Source organism: Alnus glutinosa, chromosome 9, assembly GCF_958979055.1.
Source record: "Alnus glutinosa chromosome 9, dhAlnGlut1.1, whole genome shotgun sequence".
Taxonomy (NCBI): Eukaryota; Viridiplantae; Streptophyta; class Magnoliopsida; order Fagales; family Betulaceae; genus Alnus; species Alnus glutinosa.
The window spans coordinates 4,531,881-4,544,173 of NC_084894.1; the positions used below are offsets into that span (position 1 = coordinate 4,531,881).

The 12,293-nt window shown below is 40.7% G+C and overlaps 1 protein-coding gene across 2 annotated transcripts in view; it reads right to left on the reverse strand.

The window, feature by feature from the left end:
• LOC133877838 (rho GTPase-activating protein 7) overlaps positions 1-12,293 on the reverse strand; it is a 43,945-nt gene that overhangs the window by 3,153 nt on the left and 28,499 nt on the right. The window contains exons 14-19 of one of the 2 annotated variants that reach the window (XM_062316266.1): positions 11,597-11,950; positions 10,899-10,948; positions 2,310-2,373; positions 2,144-2,227; positions 701-814; positions 444-613 (exon numbers count right to left, since the gene is read on the reverse strand). In XM_062316266.1, the coding sequence (XP_062172250.1) occupies positions 444-613; positions 701-814; positions 2,144-2,227; positions 2,310-2,373; positions 10,899-10,948; positions 11,597-11,950 (836 nt within the window). The remainder of the gene's footprint in view (positions 1-443; positions 614-700; positions 815-2,143; positions 2,228-2,309; positions 2,374-10,898; positions 10,949-11,596; positions 11,951-12,293) is intronic. The other variant, XM_062316267.1, reaches the window with a different exon arrangement.

Consider the following 12,293-nt stretch of genomic DNA (forward strand, 5'->3'; position numbering starts at 1 on the left):
GAGTTTTCCTGAGAACCAAACTTATGGCCTATCAAAGAGCACCGAACTCCAAATAAATTCATAACCAACAATAAAAAACCTAATGCCTTTTACAAGCTACTTATAACCACATCCAACTTGGTCCCTAATTTACCTTGGGCTCTAATTAAACTCAAACAAAAAAGCCCAGGCCGCATTACAAAACATAAAATCCCAACAATTAAAGCTCAAAAATCTGGCCCATTCCAGATTTATTCAATTCCTACAACACCCTTTTTGGCTAAGATTAAGGATACTGAAAATTACATATCAAAATTTCCTAATAAAGCTCTTGCTTGGCCTAGTCGCATGAGAAACAGTCCCTTTGACCTCAAGGAAAGAACACATGCAACTACTTATAATACTTATAACTTGACACCATAAGTTGATCGTTCAAAAAATATAGCATGATTTCTCAAACTCACTGTTGGGGATTATGATTTTGGCCATGTTGATAACGGTCACATGCATCAGAGAGGGAGCCATAGTGATGCTGCCTCTGCTGATTTAGTTGATGGTGTAGTTCTGCAACTTTCTGCTTCAACCTGGCCACATCTGCTTCAGCAAGAGCAATCTCCTCTAGTTCTGCCCTTGTCTTCACATCAGTTTGAAGTCATAAGAATGAGATATACAAGCATTTAAAAAGAAAAGGAAGAGCAAATCCCTAAATATATATACAAACCTTAGAATCCATGCCGCGTGCACCAGGAAACTGTCCAGAAGACATGCTCAAACCAACTTCCAGTGCAGCTCTAAGGTCTCTTTCAGCTTGCAACTGCTCTTGCAATCTAGAAACCTATACAGTCATTTAAAAGTAAGAAGACACAAACGAAGAAGATAAGTTTAATAAACCTAGAGTTCTAGATATCTTCACATGAAAAAAGGCTTCAAAAATGTAAGTGCAAGCAAGTTAAAAACATCCAAAAAGTACCCAAAAAGAGAGAGAGAATTTCCTAGATATCACACCCTTGCAAAATAAGTCAGATATTGATCCCACAAATACATTCCTGGAATGGAACACAAGGGGAGGTTGAACTGAAAGATACACCAGATGTTTTAAATTGTAAGTATAAAAACCAAACATCTGATGAATTAACAAACAATTCATTCATTAATTACACATATTGAGTTGGAAACAAACTTCTGACAGCTCAAATATCTTAAGTTTTGTACCTGCCCAGGAAACTCAGATCCAACATGTAATACAACAGTAAGATTATAAAAATTTGTACAAAATGCTCTAGTGTCTAACATGCCAGTATGCTAGAATCTTAAGCATGGCACATTTAGAATCCAATATTGTTTCTGTGGCTATAGGCTTGCAATTTTACCCAATGTGGGAAGCAGCTTCTATTGATGAATGGTTATACAAGGCACCCCTAATGAGATAATCAAATAAACCACACTCCTTCGTATATGTCCAGAGTCCATTGATGAAAAGGGGTTGAGAAAAGCAATGCAATTCCAACAGTGATGAATATAAGAGCGCAATTGAAATTCCTAGATATGCTTCTTAAAAAAGTACTCTTCTCACTAGTTTCATTGATATCTAATCAATAACTGTGACACTTTATGGTGTTATAGATGACATGGCAATATAAAACCTGCACTTGTATCAACATATTTTGGGGATTATAAACTGGAGGTATCCTCCAATGAACATCAAATGAGGTAAACTTACCACCATAGGTGCATCATGTTTAGAAAGTCTATAAAGCTTATAGCCACTGATCCTATTCCACAGTTTTAGAAAGTTAGTGCAATTAACATTACTGATGTCAAATTGAGTGAACCTAAGAATATAATCAAAAGACGGGAATATTAAGGGTCCCTTGTTCTTCTGTATGATTTGGTCTTTTTTTTTATCAAGACTTAACTTTTTATTCTAAATTAACACTTGCATAACTACCCATGTGCAGGTGCATAGATAAAGAGATGAATATAACTAGAATATGCATAGCAGAATTTCAGTGCATATAGCATATGTACCAAAAGAGCATGAATAAATCCAACATCAGAATGCCTAATGCTGACACAATATGTGGAACTATTAATGCAAACAAAGATCATATATATGACACCAGGTAAATTTTAGGCCAGAAATTGATAGGGTAAGAGGGAATACATCTTGTTCAAGTGCCATGCGCCGTTCATGCAATGCTTGCTTCCTTCTCTCTAAGCTTGCTTGTAAAATTGCATTTCCTCTAGCCTATAAATAATTGTGGACAATCATGTTAGTAACCCGAACACTCTGATTTACTCTAGAATGGTTTCAGCAAAAGCAATGTTACCTCCTTTGCGATCCTGTGTTGCAAGTCGTTTTTGGCAATCTCAAGCCTCTGAATAGCAAGCCTACTAACAATAGAGCAAATCAATTTTTTACACAGACAAGATTACCTACATAGTAATCACATTAAACAAAGAGCTTTTTATAGACAGTTGCTACAGCTTAAAAAGAAAAAGAAAAAGAAAAAAATTCAAAATAAGTCTACGCAAGAAAATTTTCAAGTTATAAAAAGAACTTATATTATATACGGTTGCTTGAGCATTTTGACCTGTTGCCAAAACAAATAAGTCTCAGCCGTTATCTCCATAAAAATAATAATAACTTCAGTAGTATACTGCCAGACTAGGTGTAAGTCTCAGATTCTTCAATAAATAATTGCTCCATTAGTCCTACAATATCATGGTGTAGCTTAAGTTTGATCCTAAATTTCATGCTACAACATTCACAAGTTCATTTGTCCTGAACACAATGGAACAAGACTTCTCCATTTGTTTGACATCTCCATTGCTCATACATTCATTGTATAATGCAATCGACAAAGAGTCCACCTCATCTACAATTAATTAATTAATAAAAACAAGATTTTCATTACAATAAAACAACAATGTCGAAAAGGCCACTGATATTTGACCATTAAGCCATCCCACAAAATACGATTTAGCAATTAAAGTGACTATCTGATTGAAATCTCACAATTTTGTCCTTCAACAATTTGTAATATCAAACAAACAAATCAATGCAAAAAGGGGAAGAGAGAAAAAGGATGAGGAGAGATTCCCAAAACAAGGAACTGACTGGTAGAAGGGAAGTTCAAGTACACAGAACAAAGACAAATTATGGCAGTAAACAATCAAATTTTCCAGTCAGCAAAAGGCTCCAGTATCTACGGATCTCTAGCCTTAAGTTAAAATCCTAGTAAATGAGCAACTAACCTTTTTTTAAGGATGCCAAAACTGAAACTTGAAGTCAATGATTGTCTTTGTTTCTCTTACAAGATCCAGAATGGAAACATTCATTGGAATATTTTCTTTACAAGACCGGTGCATGATTGGGAGGTGGAAGTGGTCGCTGTGTTCTTTGAGTTGCTGTATTCTCAAAGAGTAAGGCAAGGAAGTGAGGATAAAATTTGTTGGATTCCTTCTAAAAGGAAATCATTTAAAGTTAAGTCTTACTATGAGGTGTAAGACTATCTGATTTGATTAAGACTTCTCATAGCAAGTCCACCCTTAAAACACTTCTTAAGACTATCTGCACAACTATTGTCTCGATATCAGAGGAGTATCAGTAGTCAATTAACTATGACACCTGCTGAGCACCTAGGTTGCGTTGTTTATGGTTAGTGCCTCAGTGGCAAAACAAGGCAATGCCTTTACTAGAATCTTTTTTCTTTTTTCCCAACATACAAAAATGTTTGTGAAGAATTGTTTAACATTTGGATGCAAAATTCCAAATGAACCTATATCAATCATTCTTCAATCTACATTCTCCATATCACCTGACAAATTAAAATATACCTTGATCTAAATCTGGAAAAAAAAAATTGACCAAGCGTATCAACCACTCCAGAGTGCTACCATTTTTTTCCAGTTTGGAACTAATGTAACTCAAGCTGAAAAATTCTAAACCAAATATACCTAGTCTCTACTGATTCCACGCTTTCCGTGGATCTCATACATGCTTATCTCCAGAAACATAAAAACGACCCAACCAGACCAAAACCAATGTAGGCATCAGTACATGTAATTTCAGCACTAAATGAAGATGCATACCAGCAGATAAAGCCAGACACATTAATCACACTACACATATAAGTATGACCAGTTAGCTTATAAACTTTTAGCCTCAAAATAAAAAACAATGCCATTACATTTTGAATAAACATTGGCTTAACAATAAATCAAAAGGAGGTGATGCATAAACGTAGCAAATGACCCTTACACATTTCAGGTGATAAAGACTAATGTAAAACTCCGTTTTACAAATCAAAACAATAAAGAATAAAATTCAAGCTCCATTCTTGATCATTTTCTTTGAAAATAACTCTCTTCCAGGCCCTCAAAAGTAAATTTGTCGCATTCATTTTGAGAAATTTGAACTACCAAACTGAAGTCTGGAAAAGCTAGAAAAGACAAACATTCAGGCCAAACTTTGCTTTTTTTTTGATAAGTAAGAAGAAAATTTTATTAGAAAAACGCAATCAAGTATACAGGGGGTATACAAGAGAGACAATTAAGAAGAAGAAGAAGAAAGCAATACAAGGAAATCGTTATAACTAATCTCTAGAGGTGCTAAATGCGCAGCCGTCCAGGAGTACAAAGAATGGAGAAAAAAGGAAATGAGCTCCTCTATGGTTCTTTCTCTGTCCTCAAACTGTCTATCGTTGCGTTCTGTCCACAAGCACCACATAAGACAACAAGGAGCCATCTTCCACACGACCGCACTACGGGACCGTCCCCCCGACCACCAACATGCAAATAAGTCTATCACCCGAGAAGGCATCACCCAATGCAAACCGAACCGGCTAAGGATGACATACCAAAGAGCGCGTGCAACCTCGCAATGAAGAAGAAGATGATCCACAGTCTCCCCGGTCATTTTACACATGCAACATCTATCAATCACAATGACACGCTTCTTTCTGAGATTGTCCAAGGTGAGAATTTTCCCTAACGCTGCCGTCCAAGCGAAGAAGGCCACTTTCAATGGGGCCTTGGTCCGCCAAATACTTTTCCAGGGGAAAAAAGAAGCTTTCTTGCAGGCAAGAGCCTTATAGAATGATCTAACATCAAAAAACCCTTTGCGAGAGAGGGTCCACCAAAGCCTGTCCCCCCCATCTTGAGCCACCTTGGATGAATACAGTAAGGAGAAAAAGGAAGCCATAACGTCCACCTCCCAATCGTGAACATCACGGAAAAATCTGACATCCCACTGATAGGAGCCACTTACCACTACCAAATGGTCTTCTACCAAAGAATCCTTGACACAAGCTATATCATAAAGAACTGGAAAGGCTTCCTTGAGGGGCATCTCTCCACACCAAACATCATCCCAAAAACGAATCCTCGACCCATTGCCCAAGATAAGTCTGGTATATCTACAAAACAAGCTCCACCCCTTCCTTATGTTCTTCCAACTCCCCACACCGTGAGACCCAAGGGGATCTAAGGAACACCAACCAGCCCTAGTAGAGCCATACTTCGCATCCACCACGGATTTCCACAGAGCTTCTCTCTCATTTGCATAACGCCACAACCACTTCCCTAACAACGCCTTGTTGAAAATTCTCAAATTTCTTATGCCCAAACCACCTTCAGAAATAGGATGACAAACCTTGGACCAACTGACCAAGTGGTATTTGAATTCGTCGCCTATGCCACCCCACAAAAAGTCACGATGCAGCTTCTCAATGCGACTAGCAACACTGGAGGGAATAGGGAATAGAGAGAGAAAATATGTAGGAAGGTTGGAGAGAGTACTCTTTATAAGGGTAACCCTACCCCCCTTCGACAAATACAACCGCTTCCAGCTAGCCAACCGCCTCTCAATCTTCCCTACAACTTCATCCCAACAAGACTTAGCCTTAAAAGGAGCTCCCAACGGAAGACCAAGATACTTTATAGGAAGAGAGGACACTCCACAACCCAATATGTTAGCCAGACCGTCCATATTATCCACCTCACCCACAGGAACCATCACAGATTTGGCCAGGTTAATCTTCAATCCTGACACAGCTTCAAAAGAAATAAGAAGCATACGAAGATAATGAAGATGATCAGAATTAGCCCCACAAAAGACTAAAGTATCGTCTGCGAACAATAGGTGAGAAATGTTAATAGCTTCCCTGTTGCCAGAACCCACAGAGAACCCTGAAAGGTAGCCCTTTTGAACAGTAGCGAAGAAGAACTTACTAAGAGCCTCCATCACAATGACGAACAATAGTGGTGACAAAGGATCACCCTGTCTAAGGCCACGAGAGCTACTGAAAAAACCGGTTGGGGAGCCATTCACTAGCACAGAGAATCGCACCGTAGATATACAGTGCGCTATCCAAGAGCACCATCTCTCCCCAAAGCCACATCTTCTCAACATATACAGTAAGAAATCCCAGTTAACGTGGTCGTAAGCCTTCTCAACATCCAGCTTACAAAGTAACCCTGGTTCGCCGGATTTGATTCGACTATCCAAGCACTCATTGGCAATAAGAACTGAATCAAGAATTTGCCTGCCTTTCACAAAAGCATTTTGAGGGGATGATATAATCTTCTCCACCACCTTTTTAAGTCTATTTGCAAGGATTTTAGCAATGATCTTGTACACACCACTAACAAGACTGATAGGACGAAAGTCCTTTAAATCCACAGCCCCAGATTTCTTCGGAATTAAGGCAATAAAAGTGGCGTTAACACTTTTAACAAACTTGCTTTGAGAGTGAAAGTCCCATAAAACCCTCATAAGATCTGTCTTGATCACATCCCAACAGTCTTGGAAAAACGCAAGAGAAAACCCATCTGGACCAGGTGCCTTATCTCGATTCATGCTTTTCACCACCTCTAAGACCTCCACCTCCTCGAAAGGAAGTTCTAGAGAAGAGGCCTCAGCTGCATCCAAGGTGTCGAAAGCAATATTATCCATTCTAGGTCTCCATGGGAAGGGTTCTGTAAAGAGAGACTCATAGAATTGAGCCACATGCTCTCTGATAACCTGCTGGTCGGATGAAACAGAGCCATTGATGGAGAGCGACTCTATGGAATTAGACCTCCTGTTCGAGTTAGCAATCCGGTGGAAGAATTTAGTGCATTTATCACCCTCTTTCAGCCACAGAACCCTAGACTTCTGTCTCCAACTAATCTCTTCCTGCAAGGTAGAGTTCTCCAGTTCTCTGATGACCGCACATTTCCTCTCCTTTTCTACTGAAGATAAACCTTGTTGTTCCTCCAACCTATCAAGAGTACATAACTCTTCCATGTGCAATTTTTTGCGAAACTCCACATTGCCAAACTCCTGATCATTCCATCTCTTGAGATCAACCTTTAAAGCCTTAAGCTTTTGAGTGAAGATGAAGCTAGGAGAACCCTGGAAGCGATAAGACTCCCACCAAATCCGAACCCTATCCACAAACCCTTCAGCCTTCAACCACATATTCTCAAACTTGAACGGTCTGGAACCCCATTGAATGCCACTACAATCCAGGAGGATAGGGAAATGATCAGAACACAATCTAGGAAGCCTTTTCTGAATAGACCCTGGAAACTTGACCTCCCAATCTGGAGAGACAAGAAATCTGTCAATACGAGACCAGGAGGGGTTCTCCTGATTATTGGACCACGTGAAAGTCCCTCCAGCGAGAGGAAAGTCCATGAGGCCCTGCTCGAAAATAAAGTCTGAGAACTCCATCATAGCAGCGGTAAGGCGACCTTCCCTAGACCTTTCAGCAGGAAAACGAATGACATTGAAATCACCCCCAATACACCAAGGCATCTCCCACCAAGAAGCAAGGCCAGCCAGCTCGTCCCAGAGCAACCTTCTAACAGAGTCAAGGTTAGGACCGTATACCCCCGCGAAGGCCCAAGTAAAGTCATCGGCAACACTCCTAAAAGAACAAGCGACAACAAACTCCCCCACATACACATCTAATTTCTCAACAACCCTTCTATCCCACATGATAAGAATACCACCAGAGGCCCCGCTTGAGGGTAAGTAACACCAATCAACGAAGTGACATCCCCAAAGGCGCCTCACTAAGCTGTTGGAGATGAACTCCAGTTTGGTTTCTTGCAAGCAAAAAATGTCTGCCTTCCATTGTCTAATTAGGTTTTTAACTTTCAACCGCTTGCTACCCTCATTTAAGCCCCTGACATTCCACGAGAGAATTTTTGGCTTCATAAAATACCTCCAATCGCCCTCCCTTTACACCTACTCTGAGAGTTGCTTCCGCTTCTCGCATCATAATTAATAGAACAAGATAATCTATTAAGTTCTCTATTGAACTTGTTGCCCGCTTTCAGAGAAGAACCCGTCTCCTTCTTGTCATTTTCAGCAAGGATAGCCTCAAACACGGCTGAAAGCTGACCTTCATAGCCATCACACGTAACCCCCACCGACTGGCTATACTCCAGAACCGCCTTCAAGAAATCCATTGGAGATTTTTTACCGGAAAGACCCCTGAAATTATCACCCGGACAGCAGCACAAAGGAGCCGGCTCTTCCTCCGGGGGCTCAATAAGCTTCATTCCATTCATGGGCCCCAAACCGGAAGGGGAGAAGAGAGTAATAGAGGTATCTACAACTTCTAACTCCGAGGGATAAAAGCCCGAAGGCATCAAAGGATCCAACGAACTCCGACCAGCCCAAACAACCATCACTGAGTCTGAACCCATCCTAACTGTGGCAGGGACTTCCGGAATTTTAGGAACAACCTCCAACCTAGAACCGGGTAGCTCAGACCCATTGAGAACCAGCGGAGAAGTTAAACTTTCCAAGGCAGGGACAACATTCAGCCCTCCGACGCAGAGCAGAGCTGGGCATATGCCGGTGTCCACCACGTTGATGAGTGGCCCGGGACCTAACTCCAACAGCTTGGAGTAGCATGCTGGAGTTTGGATATCGAGAGGAGCAGAAACACCACCGTCAGTCTCTGTGCATCCCGCAGACTGAACCGCACTCCTGGCTATATCCTTTTCTTCCTTCTCTTCCCTTGTATCCGCATCTCTGATAACAGGACGAGACCCCCGCTCTGGCCTGGAGGCAGACTCGACGCATGTGATCTCCAAAGACGTGATCGTCGTAGGGGGAAGACAGAACCCGCCAGAAGTCGACGCTCCCTCCGGAACACTCTCTGGACCTCCGGAACCCGACACTGCCAGTGGTTCTGTTACTGTAGGCGTTACTATAGGCATAGCCCGATCAGCCGTTGAAACACTTGGGTTGGGCTTAGATTTCGGAACCCAACAAGTCCTCTGCTTTTTCTTCTTTCTGTTCTTTTTCCTCTTCCGCCTGTCACCATTGGGCTTGAAGCCCGGCCCAACCAACAACAGCCCTTCACGCACACTACTCAGTGCTCGGTCCACCTCATTTTTCAACTTCTCCAGCTGGCTCTGCCAGAGCAGCAGGGAAGGTAGCGTGTCTTTCCCTCCAAACTTCTGAAATCCATCGCTTTTTTCACCAAAGGAGTAGACTGACTTGCCTCGGAAAACAGCATGGGACTTTGCTTCCGAAATAGGAAAACTCCTGTCCCCCTGCATAGCGTCGAAGGCATAACGGTCATGATGGTCATTACCCAAGAGGTGCTCCGTCTGACCCTTCTTCAACCCTTCCTCCTCCGGTCGGCGAGGACCTGTGCATAGCACTTCAGCGTAAGATGGTGCTTTGTCTGTGGTTGAACCAGTAGCATCATCAGTGCCAGCTCCATGATCGTGAACCCGCTCCATCGCAGGCGGAGTTCCAGTCCGAACCAGAACTTTCCCTGCTGAGTCTGAGAGGAAATCCCTGGTCTTACCCAGCTCAGCCAAGAAACTGCTCCATCCCCACCCATTCCGTCCTTCAGGAATGTAAATAATCCCTTTCAAACCTCCCAAGGCATAGGCTGCTACTTCGATAAAACTTCCAGCTGTGTTGCCTCCTCGCCTAACAATGAAGACCTTGGACCCCTCCCTGAAAGACCTTACAAAATCCGTCCCTGTAAACCTCAGCACACTCTCCATGGTCGAGAGCAACCATCCGCAGCTCTGGGCACCAAGCAGTATGAGCCCTGAAAATCTCCTCCTCCTTTCCTCCACTCTTACCACCGAAGCACCTTCTATCACCGAGAAGACAAACGTTTTGGATTCCACATAGCACCACCTCTCCATTCCTAATCTACTCTAAAGAACCTCAATTAAAATTAACTAAAGGAAAAACTCAGGAAATCCCTGCCATCCGCAGCTCTGTTAGCATCTCATCCTTAGCAAGAAAACTAGAAGAGAGCACAACTTGACATGAGTATCAGCAGTCCAGGCCAAACTTTGTAAGGTCAGGAGTTTTTAAATCCTAATAGATAGGATTTTTTTTTTTTTTTGTTTCACATAAAACATGTAGATGCCCGTTATTCATGTTAAAAATACAAGGTTTGCTTAGATATATGAACTACAATGCTAGATTTGGTGATGCTTCTTTGTTCACATTGGATTTTATGTTAAGATTTTTTGTCATTGTAAATTTTAGGAAAACATTCGCCTTCTACTATAGAACATTTTAAAATACAAGCCTTTTACAAGTTTATCCAAAATCTTACTTATCACCAAAAAAAAAAAAAAAAAAAGAAAAAAGAAAAAAAGAAGAAGTTTATCCAATGAACTTCAAAAGCAACTTACCACTGAAAAGGTAAATTTTTTTTTTCTTGTATGATAGTAGGATTCAAACATGAATAGAAAGCCAAACAAGCATATCTTTTTTTTTTTTGGATAAGAAAACTTTTTTTTTTTTGATGAATAGATAAGAAACTATAACATTGACCACCGTGGATTATGAGACTTTTCAGAGCCAAATCAGAGATACAAAGAATTGTAAGAACATGTACTATAAAGCAATTTGTTAATGCATATAATGAGTATCTTACTCTTCTTCTCCGGAAGAATCAACTGATTCCATTGAGGGTGTCTTTCTGGCCTGTATAAAAACCAATAAAGATATTCAGATACCTAACATTGCACTTGAGGATAAAAAACTGAAGAAAGTAGAATAGAACATCTACTGCTCGTTTCTTGCCTCTGTCAAAACAAAGCATGTGCCTATCCACCCAAGTACTAGATCATCAAAATTTAGCTAGGTTACTTGCAAGGACATTGTTAGATGTGTAATAATATGTCAGACAGCACCGTGACACACACTCCATGAAATCTTGAACAAAGCTCAATCTTTATAACAATTCTCATCAAACATTTTTTATACTAGTAGAAGTAGAACATAGCAGTAGGAATAGCAGCAGAAAAGGCAGCAGTAGTGGTGGCAGTGAGGAAAACAAGATAGAAGGAATGTTGGTAGAGGAAGCAATAGTTGTAAAAAAGCAAGAAAGGAAAGAAATTATGAGGTTTGAACAGCATTTACAGTTTAATAGAAGTCTTTGAATAATTTTTTTATTCTTTCATAAAAAGAAAATATATTTAGAGACTGATGTGAATTAAGTTGACTACATCTTGAAGAACCTCAAAACCACCTTTCTTTAAGTAACTTATCAAATCACCTGCTGCTTGTGAATTGAGAGTTTGTGACAGTTGCAATGTAAAGTTAAAGAAGCATCAACACATGACAACTTACATTGCTTCTTCCCCAAAATGTTGAACGCTTTGAATTAATGTTGGATCCTGTAGCTTTAGCCGTTGGCCTTCCAGCACCCGTTTCAAATCCAGGCAGGGTCAAAGGATGCGCTGGATCCATTGATGACAGAATCTCCCCCACTGATTGGTAAGACTCGCCAGCAGGTGACACACTTGGAGCATCCATCTCATTAATTGAATTGTCCTTTACTTTCTTCTGCCTGCCTCGTTCCCTAGACAGTTCACCATCGGGATCCCCCATTTGTTGATGATCTATGCCTAAATTTGAACTCTCAGCTGAAGCATGATTCTTTTTACTAGGTGATGCAACGTCTGAATCGTCACCCCCAAGTGCCTGTTAAGCATACAAAATGAAAGAAAATGTCAAGAAATGATCTACAATAATCAACAAAGTTCTAAATGTGTATGCATACATGCACACGCATGTACTAGAATCAACAAAATCTCGTGTGTATTATGACTAGTTTACACCATATAACCTGCCACACGAATGATGACACACTTCATAAAAACGTAACTTAGCATAAAACTAAATCAGATGCCAAGAATATTGGGATTTCATTTCTTTTCCAATCACATTCAACAAGGAGGCAGAACTTTGTTTTTTATTTAAATAGGATAATCCAACTTTCAATGCTTTATATACAAACTTTGGGAGTCGAGTATTACAATGTCCC